The 18,502-nt window shown below is 47.7% G+C and overlaps 2 protein-coding genes across 7 annotated transcripts; one reads left to right on the top strand and one right to left on the bottom strand.

The window, feature by feature from the left end:
• The first annotated feature begins 110 nt into the window (after nucleotides 1–110).
• gon4la (gon-4 like a) lies at nucleotides 111–8,331 on the top strand. Of its 5 annotated transcripts, XM_054763283.1 has the most exons (21): nucleotides 118–889; nucleotides 960–1,150; nucleotides 1,220–1,294; nucleotides 1,362–1,412; nucleotides 1,494–1,547; nucleotides 1,630–1,725; nucleotides 1,790–1,882; nucleotides 1,948–2,109; nucleotides 3,723–3,936; nucleotides 4,023–4,124; nucleotides 4,221–4,261; nucleotides 4,359–4,640; nucleotides 4,728–4,814; nucleotides 4,884–5,061; nucleotides 6,501–6,651; nucleotides 6,745–6,892; nucleotides 6,960–7,076; nucleotides 7,151–7,576; nucleotides 7,629–7,786; nucleotides 7,851–7,953; nucleotides 8,019–8,325. In XM_054763283.1, the coding sequence occupies exons 1-21, from the start codon at nucleotides 775–777 to the stop codon at nucleotides 8,151–8,153; spliced, it is 2,979 nt and encodes a 992-aa protein (XP_054619258.1). In that variant the 5' UTR covers nucleotides 118–774; the 3' UTR covers nucleotides 8,154–8,325. The 5 variants fall into 5 exon arrangements, with proteins under 5 accessions (XP_054619257.1, XP_054619255.1, XP_054619253.1 ...); XM_054763282.1 differs by having other exon boundaries at nucleotides 111–889; nucleotides 1,362–1,547; nucleotides 8,070–8,331; XM_054763280.1 differs by having other exon boundaries at nucleotides 113–889; nucleotides 1,362–1,547; nucleotides 4,935–5,061; nucleotides 8,019–8,329.
• ints3 (integrator complex subunit 3) lies at nucleotides 8,208–18,365 on the bottom strand. 2 transcript variants are annotated; one of them, XR_008567138.1, is made up of 30 exons: nucleotides 18,050–18,365; nucleotides 17,715–17,798; nucleotides 17,550–17,633; nucleotides 17,371–17,484; nucleotides 17,210–17,294; nucleotides 17,073–17,139; nucleotides 16,817–16,958; nucleotides 16,601–16,730; nucleotides 15,192–15,289; nucleotides 14,935–15,126; nucleotides 14,776–14,863; nucleotides 14,629–14,708; nucleotides 14,419–14,510; nucleotides 12,383–12,489; nucleotides 12,166–12,285; nucleotides 11,951–12,080; nucleotides 11,824–11,878; nucleotides 11,644–11,747; nucleotides 11,409–11,573; nucleotides 11,183–11,336; nucleotides 11,047–11,115; nucleotides 10,894–10,969; nucleotides 10,692–10,805; nucleotides 10,489–10,537; nucleotides 10,222–10,389; nucleotides 9,914–10,014; nucleotides 9,774–9,846; nucleotides 9,557–9,713; nucleotides 8,976–9,483; nucleotides 8,208–8,865 (listed from the first exon to the last, which is right to left on the bottom strand). XR_008567138.1 is itself a non-coding variant. In XM_054763277.1 (29 exons), the coding sequence occupies exons 1-29, from the start codon at nucleotides 18,131–18,133 to the stop codon at nucleotides 9,406–9,408; spliced, it is 3,060 nt and encodes a 1,019-aa protein (XP_054619252.1). In that variant the 5' UTR covers nucleotides 18,134–18,365; the 3' UTR covers nucleotides 8,208–9,405. The 2 variants fall into 2 exon arrangements, 1 of the variants encoding a protein (XP_054619252.1); XM_054763277.1 differs by having other exon boundaries at nucleotides 8,208–9,483.
• Nucleotides 18,366–18,502: the final 137 nt, after the last annotated feature.

The following is an 18,502-nucleotide window of genomic DNA, read 5'->3' as shown; positions in this document are numbered from 1 at the left end:
TCGCGGCTTTTTACGTCAGTAGAAAATGTAAGCCAACAAAACAACGAGGAGCGTCTCATTGGTGGATGTCATGTCATTCAAACTGCCAATCACACGGCTCCGTTTAATGACGGCTCTTATTTACTGTCAAGACAAATAAATGTACTTGACGTTGTTCATATGCACGTTGTCATTTAAGAGCAAGTTGAGAAAAGAAGACAATTAGCTTATTTAACATGGCAGGACATGAATCGATGGAAGTCAGATGACATCGAATAGAGCGACAAGGTGTCATGTGCCGTCATTCCGGAAGGGGGCAGTAAGTTGAAGAAACAGAAGAAAGGAGAAGAAGAAGCTTCATGAAGGAAAGCAAGGGAGTGTTGCTTGCTAGTGCTGATGAAGGCGAAGATGATGATCGTTCTTGTGCACAAATATACACTTTACTCTTTGATGTAACGACTAATAGCCGCTTGCGCGTATGCTAGCTCACGTGATGTGTGCGCGTCCATGATAGTCGCAAATGAAGCTAGCTGTTAGCTATTGTGCATACTTTCTAATGCTTCGGTTGAACTACATCAACGGAAACACTTTTAACATCGATTGTCTAGTGACGACGTGTTAACACGAATGATCATGAAAACAAACTAGCCGTTAATGTGTATGACTATTCTTCTATTCTATTCTGCGACGGTTTAATGTATAATGCTAGTAGTAATCACAGAGTTAAATTCATACACACTGGGTGACCTGGTGCTAGCCTGAGTTCCCAGAGGTCACAGGTCACGGTCATCCACCATGAACTCTGCCACACGCCTGAAACTGGGAACATCCCATCAACGTGGGCTTGGCGAGGAGGGATGCTCGCCGGTTGAAGAGGACGCCACAGAGTCCAGCCTCATCATCACCACAGGTAATGCCCACAAACTGTCGTCATGACAACTCCATCCACACGTCTGACTGGCTGCTGCTTGGCGTTCTAGGTGATCAACACGCTAAGAGCGCTAGGAGGAGAGCGGTGAGGAGGAAGAGGAAGACTGAAACGGGGGAAGAGGATCAGAGAGAAGAAGAGGGGGCGGGCGGAGAGTTGATTGACAGACAGCTGGACCAGTCACTGGAGAACAAGTCCAAACAACACAAGCTGACCAGCGTGAACGTGCGCAACATCATCCACGTGAGTGTGTGTGTCTTATTGACGGCTGTGTGAGTTGTGTGGGTCATGACATTTACCTTTGACCTCCAGGAAGTCATCACCAATGAACACGTGGTGGCCATGATGAAAGCTGCTATCAACCAGACGGACGCCATGCCTCCATTTGTGAGTTGGTATGCTGATGTTGTTCATGTGTTATTGATTGCTCCTTGAAAGCTCTTTTGCTGCTCAGGAGCCCAAAATGACTCGATCCAAGCTGAAAGAAGTTGTGGAAAAAGGCGTGGTGAGACCTCTTTGGCTTTTTGGGGGCCTTCATGTTGTCTGCCCCGCTCACTCCCTGTCCGCCCTGCTCGCTTCCTGTCAGGTGATCCCAGCATGGAACATCTCGCCCATCAAGAAGAGCAGTCAGGTTTCCAAGGTAGATCAAAAAGGTGAGCCAAACGAGCTTTTGAATAGATGTGAGAGAAGTTGTGTGTGTGTGTGTGTGTGTGTTGGCTTAGGCTCCCCAGTTTGTTGACATCCCTCTGGCTGAGGAAGACTCCTCTGATGAAGAGTACCATCCTGATGAGGAAGAGGAGGATGAGACGGCTGAAGACGTGAGACTGAGATCTGATTGGCTGCATTCATGACACTCACTGATGCTCCATTGATGTGTGCCAGACGTTGCAGGAGAGTGACTTGGAGAGTGCGGCATCGCCACCTAGAGGAAGTGCAGTGCAGAGGCCGGACCAGGACCCCCGCTGCCCCTGGAAGGTAACACCAGGACCCTGAGACACGTTTGTGTGAGCGCCTTTTCAGCATGTCGTCTTCTCCTTCAGAGTTCTCGAGCGCCATCCTGCCATTTCAGGGTGGAGTCTGTCCCCATGGCTCCTCCCCCCCTTCCCAAAGCCCCACCTCCCAAAGTAGTGACAGACAGCACTTTCTTGGAGAAGCTTCATGCTGTGGAGGAGGAACTGGCTGTGTGTATGGAACCTTACCAGGTCACACTACTTTTTACTATTATTACCAGCATGGGCTTTTTTACTCATAAATACCACAACACTATTGATAAACATGTACACTAAGTCCCCTACTAACGAACATCCGGCGTGCAAACATTCGGAGATACGAACACAAGCCGACTGGTCTATATTTTCATGTTTTGCCTCATAAGTCCATATTTGTACTGCTACATAATTGACCGGCAAACCCATGTTTATACTGGTACATGCTTGACCAGCAGAGGGCACTGTGACACTGCTAATGGGACCAACAGATATAGGAAGATGAGGAAGAGGAGAGAGGAAGGCTAAGAGTTGTATGATACAACCCGGACAGAGCGTGTGATTAAAGTTTATGAAGAGTTAATAAGCCTGCTTAATTCTACACCACCCACAGAACACTACCTCTTTTAGAAAAGTCGAACGACCACCACCATTTGTCCTTTTTATCAATAAATACTCCTCCTCCACCACAACGATGTATGCTCAACCACTCCTTTTCAAAGGTAAATAACATTTATTATTACGTATTATTATATCATTTTTATTATTGGTTTTTTCATTAATTATCCTCGTTTAATATTCCTACTGCATCAAAACTCATATTTACATACATACACATATACTGTATATGTATACACGTACATGTTGTACCTATATCATTGGTAATATTCATTTTTTTTTCGACTTAAGAACAATTCGACTTAAGAACGGTCGTCTGGAACCAATTGTGTTTGTTAGTTGGGGACGTAGTGTATTATGGTATTGATGATGCTCTATACTGTATATACATACACAACACTATTGATAAACATGTATTATGGTATTGATAATGCTCTAGATCAGGGGTCACCAACGTTTTTTCTTGTGAGAGCTACTTTTAGAAAATGAAAATGGCCACAAGCTACTCATTTTTGTAGAAATGATTTTCATACCTTATTTCAACCCAAACAGATCAAATATGCTTGTTTTACCAAAACATTCACAAAATGCTGGTGTCCACAACTCACATTTTATGTTTCAGAATACTTTTCTTTCTAGTGTTCTCACATTAATAACTGAAAACCTGAATGAAAAGCAGGCTTGCGGGCACCTCATGTGGTCGTGGGGGGCTACCTGGTGCCCGCGGGCACCACGTTGGTGACCCCTGCTCTATACTGTATATACATACTGTACACAACACTATTGATAACATGTGTTATGGCATTGATAATGTTCTTTATACATGTACAACATACAGAATAGTATTGATCATGCATGTACATACAGTATATAACAGTATTGTAGTAATACATAGATATATATAGTAATTAAAATGCAGTACATTACAAGGTGGTGGGTGGGTTTACTCCACACATTTCTATTCAACATCCTTAGGACCCAAGACACTTCTTAATGCTATCCACTCTACATATTCTCTCTCTGGCGTCCTTCTGTCTCGATAGACAATGGTAAATAAAATACAATATATTATCAATTCATTCTACTTTAAATAAAATATCATATATTATATCAAATTATGGTATCCATATCGGAATATGATGATACAGTATGAGTGATATATATAGTAAAAGAGTAATACATAGTAATACGATGTATTTACGTGCATGCAGTGTCAGCCTCTGTCGCAGTCAGACGATGAAGTCGGGCTGATGGCGTACCGGACACGCTCAAAGCGTCCTCTTCGTGATGTCCCTCTGGGCCAACTGGAGGCGGAGCTCCGAGCACCAGACATCACGCCTGACATGTACGACTGTGGCTCCGCCCCCGAGGACAGAGAGTGGACCGTTTGGTTGAGAGGCCTGATGAACTCTGACATGGACGATGGTGAGAAGACTCACACACTTTATGTCCTCCTACCTGCCAACATTAACCCCTCTAGCGTGTGCATGTGTGTGCGTGTGAACTTTCAGAGGAGTGTGATGATGATGATGATCCAGAGTACAACTTCCTGGCTGACATTGATGAACCAGACCAGGAGGATTACCGTGACGACAAGGCAGTCCGCATCACCAGTCAGTATGCACGCACACACACACACACACACACACACACACACACACACATACACACAGAGTGGTCATCATGCTAAATTGGATGTTGTTCTACAGAAAAGGAAGTGAATGAACTGATGGAGGAGCTGTTTGACACGGTGACACCCCCCCCCCCCACACACACACACACACACACAGAGCAAAGTGAGTGTGTGTCAACTAACGTGCACTGTGTAACGTGCACTGTGTTGCCAGCTGAAAGGTGACCTGGGGGGGCAGGAAGTGGATGAGGAAGGACATGAAGAGGAGGAGGAGCCACATGAGGACACGCCCACACTTGACAAGCGTGTTGACACACACGTGTGTGACATGTCCAAACATGGGCACAGTGGCGAGAACAGACCAATCAGAGAGCGGCGTACCGTCAAGCAGCAGCTAGCCTTCATCAGAAGCACACAACACAAACACTGTACACACACATACACACTGACGCTGGATACACAACAACGCAACACACTCAAGCAGCAGCTGCAGCAGGTATGCACTCACACACACACACACGCACGTGCACTGTCTGACTGTGTGTGTGTGCGTGCGTGTGTGTGTGTGTGTGTGTGTGTGTAGCATGTTCAGCTGTTGGCTGAGGTTCACCTGCTGACTTCACCTGTAGAAGAACTTCACAGTGAAGCTGAAACCACTAGACACTTCCTGGTAACTACACACACACACACACACAAACATGATGACATCATCATGTTGCTATGACAACGTGCCTGTCAGTTTGAGTTAGACGTGTTGGCCCAAAGAGGCGAGCTGATGATGTCGTCACAGCATCGCTCTGACGTCAGCGCTTTTAGAGCATCCAACCTGCGCGGGGCGCTGCAGCTGCTGGACGAGCTGCAACATCACCCCATCAGCTATGTGACACGCAAGCACCCACCTGACACACGTGGACAGAGTGAGTTACACCCCCCCAGTCATTATTGAAAGGAAAAGTAGCCATCATCCACAGATGAACACACGTCTTTCTCTTTTCTGTATGTTGTAAAGCTAAAAAAGAGGCAGGAATACACGTATTTGGCCTATGAAAAGAGCTCCAAAAAGCTCCAACCAGATTTAGTGGGTTTGTATCCAGGCTATGAGCATGTAGTAGCAGGTACTTTCATGGTAACATGGAATACTTGCAGTATGAAGGATGAAGGCTCTGCTGCACCTCCAGCTGGAGTTTGTTTTCCCCAGTTGGGAAAACTGAAAAGGAAGTTAAGTTGGTGGTGTTCCCCTGCTTCCTCGTCACTACTTTCCAACAAATACAACATATGGCGTTGTCTGTCTTCATGCGCTCACCTTGTTCTTGCTGTTTAAAATATTCCCACACTGGGAATGTTGCGTTCACCTTAGAAACCATGGCTTCTGTGCCTTCATTTGTGTTAGCGTATACTTTCTCACCAGGCTAATTTGGTGCTAGCATCCTATGGCCACTCACTAGTAGCCCTGCCTCCACAAAGAGGCTGAATGAGAGGACAGGAGGGCTCACGCTCTCAGTTCATTCCACTATAGAACCAAAGCACACAGACACATGCAGAGTGAACCCTCTTGTCATCCAGCCTGTGTGGCACAGAGATGAAAACACACACACGCATGCACATGTCAATTTATCCAGGCCAGCATAATTATCCACCTGTTTGTTTATTGTTGGATTAATTGATTTATCAGTTTTCATGACAGGCGTATACCTTGTTGTCTGGGAAAGGTGCAACGTGAGATGGACAGGTGGATCGGTGCGGCGTCTACAGTGATGTGCTCCCACCTCGAATAAGTGGGAGAAGATGGATGGATGGATGGATGGATGGATGGATGGATGTACAGCAGCAGTGGCAGCAGCTCGAATATGTAGCGTTACCTTTGGCTAGTGGCCTGAGGCATTGTGAGCAAGTGTGTGGTGAAGCTGGTTGCTAGCCGGCTAGTACTACTACTAGCCGGTGTGGTGTGGTGAGGTGTCACTATGCCAATAAGATAGTTCTTGGGCGTAACAATGTTAATAACAATAATAATAATACGTCTGTGTAGGCTCTCAGTCGTACAGGAGTTGTCCATTGAGGGAAAGGCTTCTTGAGACATCATCTTTACTTCTGTGAAGAATGTGTCGGACGTTTCTCTCCTCATCCGAAGTGCTGGTAGCCTAGGCCTTAAATACAGTAATAATAATAATAATAATAATAATAACAATGTGGTTCATATGCAGCTCACATTATGGAAATGGAGCCTTGTTGGCGCTTTCTGGAGGCAGAATAGGTGTGTCCCATTCGTAGCTGCCTCTTTTCATATCTTTAGAACACAGAAAAGAGAAAGATGCAAACTTTTCCTTAATAAGAACCATTTCTGTGTGTGTGTTTCCAGTGCGCTGTTTTCCCATCATGCCAGCTGAGTTGGCATGGATCTTTGCTACTTGTTCAGTTTTCCTCTACCCAGAACTTCTGCCGTGTGTCAGTCTGGATCCAGCTCTCTACTGCCCCCGCAGGACAGCTGCCTTTACTGCAGCAGAAGACTGGTACACACACACACACAGTCAGATGTAGAAATAAAAAAGCACAGCAGTGAAGATGATTTAGACCAATCAGGAGTGTGTGTGTGCATTGGCCAGTTTGTTGGTTCTGGGTCTGAGGAACATGGAGGGGTCATGGGACCCGACCAAGCTGGTGTCTGAGTTTCTATTGGGCAAAAGTCATCTTCAGGTGCGACGCAGAATCCTGCAGTGCTGCAGACCTGGCACCCCCGACAACATGGTCAAGGTAACACGCACACACACACACACACACACACACACCTCTGCTGGATTGTAAGAGTGTGTGTGTGCAGGCGTACTGGCACCAGCATGTGTTGTGGTCCATGCCACTGGCCTCCTGTCACGTTGATGCATCAGAGCAGCGCCCCCCAGTGGAAAGACCCTTGAGCATCATGCCTCTGTGGTTACTGGTGAGGCACGCACACACACGCACACACTATATATCACATATCATATCTTCTCATGTCCGCCTCCTCTCTCCCAGAGGAGTATCCCTATTGTCTTAGCAGCAGTCAAACAAATCAACAGTCTACCTGGCTCCGCCCTCTCCACCAACAGCTTCCCAACCCAAGTGTGCTATCCACCCCGCCCGCCCCCCAACCTTGACTTCCGCCGCACAGGTTTTGTTCAGCATCCGCCCCCCCCCATGACACCCAGTGGACCGACCAGTCAGAACAGACAATGTGGGAGGGGTGAGACTCCACCCTTTCCCAACCACACAGACATGCAGGACAGCAAAGAGGCGGAGCTTCCTGTCTTGCATCTGTCAGAATCCTCAACATGCTCCGACTCTGACCTGCTTGTGGCCAAGGAGGCGGAAGCCAAAGGGGATCCGGGTGTGACCTTGGCGCCAGTAGAAGACGGAGGAACGTCCTCACTTGAATCTTTAACTTCCTGTCCGCCATTCAAGGTAGAAACACACATTGAGGTGGAAGATAAATATTCATGAGTTTTTTTCTCAGCAGAAATTGTGGGCGTCGTCTCGTGGAACACCAGGCTGTCATCTTGCAGACAGAAACCGGCGCCAAGACGCACCAGCCCACAAAGCGCCAAAGCATGCAGTTTTTGCCAAAAATGTCTCAATGGGCGTAAACGGAGAAAGACTAATTATCTGGACCCGGTGAGGCCACACCCACACCTACGTGTCGACGTGCAGGAAATAGAAGTGTGACTTCCTGTTTCAGGGAAGCGGACCGCGCCATCCTGACTGCCTGTCAGCAGCGAGGAGCCAATCAGAAAACATTCCAACAAGTCTCCGCCCACCTGGGAAACAAGACGGCTCACCAGGTGAGAGGGGGCAGGGCTTCTGCTGCCAAAGTTTTGGTCACATGTTAAAGGTCTCTTCCTCGCAGGTGCGTCTTCGTTTCCATGACCTTGTTAACCTTTTCCACCTGGCATCCCAGAAAGACAAATCCTGTTCCTCAGGCGGAAGCCAGGACCCACCAGCGGAACCGGAACAAACCCAAACGCAGCCAGATGACCTGTGACCTTGACATGTCATTGAAGAGTCAAAGAATTGTTTGAAAAATTCACATTGAATGATTTTAAACACGTCATGTTTATGCTGAAAATAAAGCTTATTCAATAAAGACAACGCCCATCCTTCATGTTGGAAAGTGGGTGGGCCCAAAAAAAAGCTTGGTAGAGGTCACACAGAGGTCATGAAGTGTTTATTACAAACAGGAAATTAAAAGTGACGTCGGTGGGTCTGACTGCAGCTAATCCTGTGCAGCAGCGGGACCCTGTCGGACTGGACGGCGCAGCTCTGGTTTTGGGTTTTTGTTGCGGTGAAACAGCGACTTGCGGCGCCGTGTGCACGGGCTGGCAGCCAGCACGGCGCAGAAGCCGTACGGGGTCATGACCTTGCCCACGTGCGTCAGTGACATGGCCGCATGTGTCATCACATCTGTGTCAGAGTCCGACTTGTCCGCCGAGTCCTTGGCACCGCTGCCAGGAGCGCAATCTGAGGCAGCAAAACGCCAGGAGAGGACACCGGGCCCGGCCGGCGGCCCGGACTCAGACGGTCGTCATCCTGGTCGGAGAGCAGTCTGTCCCGGTGCGGTGAGGTCCTGCGGCGGCACCGCGGGGAGAACAGGAAGTGTGGACCACGGGACGGGATGAAAAAGTCCGGGATCCGCTTTGGTGTCAGAACCAGAGTCCGCAGAGACGATCCCGACTTGACTTCGGACATGATTGCGGCTGAAAGACGAAACAAGGCTAGTGTCACCCAAGCAGCAGAAGTCTTAGCACGTGCATCTTACCAGTAGAAGATGTCCAGCACCAGTACCAGTAAAAGATTCAAGAGTCACCTGAAACGTTCTTGTGTACTCTTCAAGGAACTGCACAGGTGAAGCGCATCACGCATGACGAGCACACCTGCTGCCTCCGTGTGAGCGGAGCAAACATTAGCAAACAGGAAGCAGACTATACTATGATGTCAGCCTTGGCTTTCAAAATAAGTAAAAGCAGCAGATTTTATACAATGTATTTTACTGCAGCGTGACAAACAGGAAGAAGCTGCTAAAAACAGCAGGAAGTCACAAACCTCCACAATAAGAGTTCCAAAAAACACAAGAAGCAAAAGTGACAAACATCCTGCTAAAATCACAGTGCATTGTGGGAAAACGCCGACCCCGACACTTCCTGCCACATCAGCTAAAAGCAGAGTGTCAGAGGAAGGGGCGGGGCCTCTTGACGGCCAGTGTTCACAGGGGGTCTGGTGGGGGGAGCCGAGGCCGATCAGTCACTGTCTGAACCGACAGCTGACGAACCTTTCCTCTTCCTCTTTGGAGCTTTGGGCTTGGAGTCTTCCTCCTCCTGAGGCACAAACAGGAAGTGACATCAAAGCCAGCAAGCCTGTACGTAACGTGTTCCCACGTGTCGTTCATACCGAAGCGCTGCTGGAGGCGCTCTCCTCCTCGTTGTTGGTGGGCGGAGCCACGCCCTTCCTGGAGCGAGGCGATGTGGCGGCCGCTTTACGACGAGACTTCAAAGGCTTCGACTGTGAGTCCTCGTACTCCTCAGCCAACGCAAACAGGTCGCTGAACCTGCAGAGGGAAGTCATGCCATCACCGTGGGAACGCCCGAGTGTGCGTGTGCGTGCGTACCTCATCTTGTGCACTTCATCACAACTGGCCTGAACGTGCTGCAGAGCCTGAAGGATCGGAGTCTGGCTGAAGACTGACCACACGATCAATGCGCTCAACCATCAATACACCATCTATCAATACACTCAATCAATACTCACAGCTGTTCTTGGTATTGCTCAGACTAAGTCTCAGGTTGTCCAGGTGTTCTAGGATTTGTTCCAACGTAAGCTGAGCCAGTTTGCTGCTGGAACTACGAAGACTGGACACACACAGACACACAAAAAGTCCTAAAAGAGTCCTATTAAGTCCCAAATGAGTTCTAATATGTCCTGAGTAAGTCCTATTGAGTCCTAAATGAGTTCCAATAAGTCCTGAGTAAATCCTATTGAGTCCTAAATGAGTTCTAATAAGTCTTGAGTGAGTCCTATTAAGTCTTGATTGAGTCCTAGTGGGTCCAAGTAAGAACCTTTGTCTCTTTCGGGGTTGGTTGTTGTTCTTGATGAGCTGAGCTTTGATGTGTTCTGCCAGAGTGTCGTCATGTTTGGACGCCCAGTGTCTCAGAAGACTGGTGGTGAACTGGTCCTCACTGTGACATGGTCTACTCAGAACCATCTTCACCATCTCCTCACTGGGCCTGACACACACACACACACACTCAGTGGACAAACTGACTACTGATGTGTGTAGTTGTTGTATAGCAGCGTGGTAGTTGTGTAGTTATGTGGTGTGTTACTTTTCTCGGCGTAGCTGCAGCAGCAGACAGGACAAGGCCTCTGGATGTTCTACACACACACACACACACACACACACACACACACACACACACACACACACACACACACACACACACACACACACACACACACGACATGATATCATCATCATCATCATCATGCTGATGCTGCTGCTGCTGCTGATGATGATGATGATGAGTACCTTTGTACTTGAGGTGTTGCAGGATGGTGATGATGGTCTCCAGCGGGATGCTGTGGGCCAGGAAGAGTTGCCAGGTGCTGTACTGCTCAAACGTCTCCCAGTCCAATGACTGGACTGTCACGAAGAAGAGGAAGAGGAAGAAGAAGATAAGCGGGTGAAGATGGCGCCGCCTACAGTCAGTCAAGACGGTGCACATGCTCACTGAGGATGTTGAGAACCGAGTCTTTGCGGAACATCACCAGGTTGCCCATCATCACATGACACATCAGCTCCTGTAACTTTATTCCAATCACAATTAGCACCCATTAGCATCCGTTAGCAGTCCTGGTGCTAGCTAAGCTAGCCTAGCTGTTACCTGTGTGGAATCAATGACGGCTACGATCATGTTGAGCAGCTCTCCACTTCGCAACGTCTCATCAGGAAACTGGAACAAGATGTTCACACATTGCGTGTGTGTGTGTGTGTGTGTGTGTGTGTGTGTGTGTGTCTACCTCAGAGTAGATGGAGGGTGTCAGGTAGCAAAGTAATCGGACATCATCTTCCTGACACGCCTTCATGTCCATCATGAGACATGTGTGAAGGTCCCCTAACGCTGTGGCCTGAGCAAACGACTCGTACAACATCATCTTCCCGTTGGCCGCTTTGCTGCGCATGAGCACGCACACACACAAATACATTAGAGCGAGATGACTGTGATGGTGGTAGCGGGTGTCCTACCTGGCTTTGAGATAGTAGAGGAGATGGTAACCAATCTTAGGTTGCTTCTGGTAAAGTTCAGCCAGCATGTCAAGAAGAACTGAGAAACCGCTGTTGTCCTCCTGCATTGTGACCAGGTTCCTGAAGACCAGACACACTGGCTTGCACACCGACTCCTCCAGGGACCTGACACACACACACGCAGGTTAGAAGAATCACACACAGTGTGTAGTAGTAGCAGTGTTGTCAGTCTTACTCTTCTGTGATGTCTTCTGGTAGAACATCTCCTCGGAAATGTTCTTTAAACACTTCAGCTAGACATGAAGCTAAGGCAGACATCTGCTCCGTGTCAAAGTCCTCCTGGAAAACACCCACACACACACTCATTGACATGTCCCACTACGTGTGTGTGTGTGTGTGAGTGTGTGAGACAGACCTCTAGGATGAGGTCCACAATGTCCTGCATGACTTCACACTGTGTCTCCGTGTCACTGAAGACATGATAGTGATGACCGACTAGCAAACATGATCAAAGTAAACATGTTGACCTTCATGAGTCTGACCTTGACTTCTGCAGCTGGATGACCTTGTCCTTCATGGTGTCTTCTAATTGGTCAAGCCAGGGTGTGATGTCAGCAGGCTCCTCCCTCACTGCCTCTCTGATTGGATGAAACCTGAACTCCCGCTTTTTTCCTGTTACACACACACACACACACACACACACACACACACAGGCACGCTGATGAAGATGAATGGTTCTGATGATGATGATGTGCACCTTTGTTGTTCATCTCCTCCTCATCATCACTGAAGGCAGCTTCTGTGTTGTCATAGCAACCTTCCTCCTTGTCCATCATGTGGTTGTCCATCTCCATGGACGCCATCTCCTCCATTTTCACTGCACAAACACACACACACACATGCATTTACATCCCATCTGTCTGTCTGTGTGTGTGTGTGTGTGTGTGTGTGTGTGTGTGTGTGTGTGCGCATACCTTCCATAGGTGGTGAGGGAGCGCTGCAGAACTCAGGGAATCTTTCTCTGAGCATTGAGCGAAGTTCTCTGTCCAACTTGGGATTGTCAAACAACGGCGCCAAGTGACTACGACAACACGGTCATTGGCCAGTCACACACTGAGCAGTCATTGGCCACTGAGCAGCTGTGTGTGTGTGCATAGTGTGTACATACACTGGTGCTTCCTGATGTCTGTTTGTCCCACTTCAATGTGTCACATCATCAACAGTGTAAATATTAGTCAATGACAACACAACTCAACACTTTTTAAATGGAACTTTTTATTATTATTATTATTAAATCAAAGCTACATGGCCCTGTGTGAACAAGTGATGGCCCCCTAAAGCTAATAACTGGTTGCCCCCCCCCCTTCCTAGCAGCAACAACTGATAACTTGCAATGAGTCTCTTCCAGCGCTGTGGATGAATTTAGCAGAATTGTTGTCATTCAGCCACACTGGAGGCGGTCATGCCACAGCATCTCAATAGGATTCAGGTCAGGACTTGGACTAGACCACTCCAAAGTCTTCAGCCATTCAAAGGTGGACTTGCTGGTGTGTTTGGGATCATTGTCCTGCTGCAGAACCCAAGTTGCTTTCAGCTTGAGGTCACCAACATTCTCCTTCAGCAGAATTCATGCTTCCATTTATCACAGCAAAACAGCCCAGAACATCACACTACCACCCCCATATTTTACTGTTGCTATGATGTTCTTTTTCTGAAATGCCAGATCTAATGGAAAACACACTGTCCAAAACGTTCAACTTTTGAGTATTTCACCAAAGGTCTTGGGGATCATCAAGATGTTTTCTGGCAAAATTGAGACGAGCCTTAATGTTGATTTTGTTCAGCAGTGGTTTTGGTCTTGGAACTCTGGCATGCAGGCCATTTTTGCCCAGCGTCTTTCTTACGATGGAGTCATGAACACTGACCTTAACTGAGGCAAGTGAAGCCTGCACTTCTTTGGATGTTGTTGTGGGGTCTTTTGTGACCTTGCGGATGAGCTGTCACTGTGCTCTTGGGGTCATTTTGGTTGGCTGGCCCCTCCTGGGAATGTTCACTACTGTTCCATGTTTTGGCCATTTGTGGATAATGGCTCTCACTGTGGTTGGCTGTATCCCAAAGCTTTAGAAATGGCTTTATAACCTTTTCCACACTGATAGATCTCAATTCATCTCTGTTAAGTTATGTTTTAACGAGGCCATGTAGCTTTGGATTTAATCATAAAAAGTTCAATTTAAAAAGTGTGAGTTGTGAGTTGTGTTGTCATTGACTAATATTTACCTGAAACATTGAAGTGTGACAAACATGCACAAAATAAGACATCAGGAAGTGGCAAACACTTTTCCACACCATATACTGTGTGTGTGTGTGTGTGTGTGTGTGTGTGTGTGTGTGTGTGTGTGTGTGTGTATATATATATATACATATACATATATACACACACACACACACACACACACAAGTCCCCAACTAACGAACACAATTGGTTCCAGACAACCGTTCGCAAGTCGATTTGTTCATAAGTCCAATAAAAGGAATATTACCAATGATATAGGTAATACATGTACGTGTATACATATACAGTATATGTGTATGTATGTAAATATGAGTTTGGATGCAGTAGTAATATTAAATGAGGATTATTAATGAAAAAAACAATAATAAAAATGATATAATAATACGTAATGATAAATGTTATTTACCTTTGAAGAGAAGTGGTCGAGCATACGTCGTTGTGGTGGTGGAAGAGGAGGAGATATTGAAAAAAAGGACAAATGGTGGTGGTGGTTAGACTTAGTGTCACAGTGCCCTCTACTGGTCAAGCATGTAGCAGTATAAATACTGATGAAGTTACTACAAGGAAATATACATGAAAATATAGACCAGTCAGCTTGCGTTCGTATCTCCGAATGTTCGCATGTCGGATGTTCGTAAGTTGAGGACCTAGTGTACTTCGTATATATATATATATATATATATATAGTCTGTGTGTGTGTGTGTGTGTGTGTCTTACGCCAGCACTCTCTTCTCCATGATGAAGTTGAGTGAGTTAAAGACGCCTTGACGAACTTGAACTTCCAGTGGAGGAAAGAAATGAGGAATGATCTGAGGAGACAGGGTAGGAAGCAAGGTGACAGGGAAGTAGGAGACCATGTAGTGAAACATGTAGCATGCCTCCTATTGGCCCAGCAGGTCATGTGACCAGGAGGAAGAGGGGTCTCACCCGACACATGAAGTCGAGCAGCGTGGCTGTGATGGCGGGATGAGGTTTCATGGAATGATGCATCACCAAGATGGCGGGCTCTGTGTCACATGACCTTGATTACAATGAAGCCTTCTAGGTGTGTGTGTGTGTGTGTGTGTGTGTCACCTATGTTCATGATGCTGTCTTTGTCGGGATTGAAGAAGAGCCAATCGTAGAAAAGCGCCAACTTAGCGTTGGAGGCGGCCACGTTGGACTGCGCACACGCACACACGTTGTTGAGAGGTGAAAGGTCATGACCTTTCAGCGACCTCCAAGCGGGCTTACCGTGCAGGTGGTGAGCAACCAGCCGATGATGGCCCAGCGCGGCAGGATGTCAGAGCTGAGGACCTCATTGGACGGGTGGACCACGCCGCAGATGTAGCGAATCAGATCACAGCGAAGAGACTGGCTCTCGGCCATGGACAGGTACTGCCTCTGGAACCAGTCCTGGTAGCGCTTCTGCTGCCCGAAGCGCACCTAGACACAGGACACCTGTGAAGACACCTGTGAAGACACGGTGCTTGCAGTAAGCCACCTCTCACCCTGGACGTCATGAAGAGCAGCTTGGTCTCCATGTCAGGGGTCAGACGGCACGCCAGGAACTTCCTGGAAGTCCGAGCTGTGAGCAGCTGGAGAATACCTGATGTACACGCACGCACGCACACACACACACACACAGGCTGTAAAGGGATGTTCACGTGGGAATGTTCTCAGATGGAAAAGTAAAGTATTTGGTTGTTCAACAGCGTTGCGGCTGCCATGAAACAATAGTTTTTCAAGGAAAAGTTTTCTGGAAATTCATCCATCATCCACATCCTTATGCGAGACATGAACACACGGCTTTCTCTTTTCTGTGCCTTCTAAAGATATAAAAAGAGGTAAAAAGAGGCAGCTAATGAATGCACGTAACGGGCCGCACCTATTCCTCCTATGGAAACACCTCCAAAAAGCTCCAACAAGGTTTAGTGGTTTTCTATCCACGCTGTTAACATGTAGTAGCAGCTACATTCATGATAACATGGAATACTTGGAGTATTTTGGGAGCGTCCTTCCTGGGTGCATTGATGTCACATAGCAACATAGAAAGGAACACTACACCTAGCATCAAAAACAAAAACACAGCTCCAATATGTAGCGTTACCTTTGGCTAGTGGCCTGAGGCCTTGTGAGCGAATATGTGGTGAAGCTAGTCGCTAGACTGCTAGGGCCTAGCCAGTGTGGTGTGGTGAGGTGTCACTACGGCAGTAACGTAGTTCTTGGGTGTAACAAAGTTAATAACAATAATAACAACAACGTGGTCCATATGCAGCTCACATGATGGAAGTGGAGCCTTGTTGGTCCTTTTTGGAGGCAGAATAGGCGTGTCCCATTACATGCATTCGTAGCTGCCTCTTTTTACCTGTTTTTATATCTTTACAACACAGAAAACAGAAAGAGGTGCATTCATGTCTCACATTTCCTTTAAATATAATATCCAATATGGCTTCCAGAGGGTGAAAATGAGACAGCGTTGGCGTGTTGTTGTCATGTGGATAAGCAAACCACTACTTTCTGTCAGGTCACATGATCAGAAGGGAGCACTACCAACAAGCCAACATAATATGTAAATATTTACACTGGCATGACCCAGCCCCCAGCCCCCATCCTCCACAATGACTTGCATACGTGATTCCACATAATCATCAGTCTAGACAAGCCAAGCACGCAAAACATGACGGACGTAATGTGCATGCCTTCTTTCTTCTTCTATGGTTTTGGTGTCACATGGGTGTGTTTACAGCGCCACATGTAGGTGTGCCTTATGTATTACACCCTTTTCATCCAGTGGTCCCTGTGAGGATGCAACTAATTACTCATCCAACGCTGTGCGGACTCCAGGTTTTTTCATCCCGCCAAAAAAAATAAAACCAAAAAATCCCAGGAAGGTTCCTGTGTGCTATAATCTTCTCACCAGTGAACTGGGGACTCAGGACTTGAGGGTTGTGGAGGAGGTCTCTCCACAGGAGCTCCATCTCAGCGATACGAGCCACGTTCTGAAGCAAGCGCACCAGATCTCTCCCAATGATCACGCACTCCAAGAACTGCACGGAAGCACAAGCAGCACCGACACACGGGATGAAAGCAGGCTAGCTGCTACGCTTGCCTCCTTGCTTCCTTGTCTCCTTACCTTGTCCCTCAGCATGCTGATGCAGAAATCCACTTCTTTCTGGCGCAGAGGAAGCAAGTTCGGAGCGCCATGGTCAACAATCAGGCGTAGGAACGTGTACACAGACATGGCGATCAGCATCCCGCTCTTCACAACCCACTCCCTGCACGCACACACACACACGCACACACAGCCAATAGGTAGAACAGCTGTTTTTTTATTCAAAGTGTGGGCACGCATGTGTGTGTGTATGTGTGTGTATGTGTGTGTGTCATACTTTTGCTCCAGCAGGATGTCAAGAACACTTTCAGCCAACCAAAGATTCTTTGTGGACACGTCACCTCCTGAGCACACACACTGATGTCACAGTGCAAGCTATGTATGCGTGCGTGTGTGTGCGCATGTGTGTCTAACCTGCTATCTGTTTGAGAAGTGTCATGACGACACCATCAGCTCCCATCACACTGCTCTTCACCAGCTCTCTGACCAGCCACACCAGCTGCACACACACAAACACAGAGTTTATAGGCCACCGTGCTCCATGTAGGTGCATGTGCGCATGCATGTGTGTTCACCTGCTTCCTGGGAACATCCTGCAGCTTGAGGAACTTCTCCATTAGAATCTGGTTGATCTTCACCAGGATCACGTTCATTCCATCTCTGTTCATGAGTGTCAGGTCTCTGTAACACTGCACGTGCACACACACATATGTTGGCACAGTGATGTCAGACATGGCGGTGGTGGCAGTCTTACCCTCTGGGCCTGAGCAGGTTCAGTGAGGAGCACAGCAAAGAGACCAAGACACACCTCTTCATGTTGCTGCTGGCCTTTACACACCTGGTTACCATGGTAACACCATCACTACAATGTGTGTGTGTGTGTGTGTGTGTGTGTGTGTGTGTGGTCATTATGTCTTACGTTGGCGGTCAGAGCATCGTTAGCTTCTCTCTCTGAAAGTCCATTGGACAACGCATGAACCACTCCTACACACCGCTCCAGTTTCTGCAAACGCGCGCGCGCGCAAACACACACACACACACACACACGCGCGCGCACGCGAGCTACTTTAGTTCAAGCAGTCCATATGTTTACGTAAATTAGCATAATAAGTAAACTTGATGTTAGCATGTGAAACAATTGTCCACACTAGCGACCGGGCTAATGACGCTTGCCAGCTATGCTAACTAGCATGCTAGCTGTGTTTTTCCCGAAGAGCCATGAATCACGCCGGTGGGAGGTCGTGGTGAGCTTACCTCCTCCAGCTCGTCTTTGGCGTCCAGTTGGCTGGACACCAGGAGGCGGCCCTGCAGCTTCGCCTTCGCCGGAGCAGCTTCCATCTGCAGCCGCTTCTCCTCGCCTTCCCCACCGACCTGAAGAGGCTGGAACTGCGCGATCACAAGGCCAGTAAAGCCGCCTTTGGGCGGAACACAGGTTTATTGACGGCAGTCAGATTTGGTCACCTTGTGGAAATACTTTTGTTGTAATGGGAAATTGTTTGTAAAAGTTGGATTCAACGAGCTTGACTCTGTCCGGCTGTGTTCTACTGTTCGGCTTCAGGAAGACAACGGACATCACTACCGGTCATCCGACCAATCGTCGCCCTGACATATGTGAATGACGTGAGACCCGACCAATAGAAAGGGACAACTTCTAGCCAATCAGGGCCCTTGGATGGACTGGAACCCTGCTTTCAAGTATTTCCTACA

Source organism: Dunckerocampus dactyliophorus, chromosome 20 (assembly GCF_027744805.1).
Source record: "Dunckerocampus dactyliophorus isolate RoL2022-P2 chromosome 20, RoL_Ddac_1.1, whole genome shotgun sequence".
NCBI classification, from domain to species: Eukaryota; Metazoa; Chordata; class Actinopteri; order Syngnathiformes; family Syngnathidae; genus Dunckerocampus; species Dunckerocampus dactyliophorus.
Note: the sequence above shows the minus strand (reverse complement) of the source record. Positions and strands in the feature narration are given on the sequence as shown.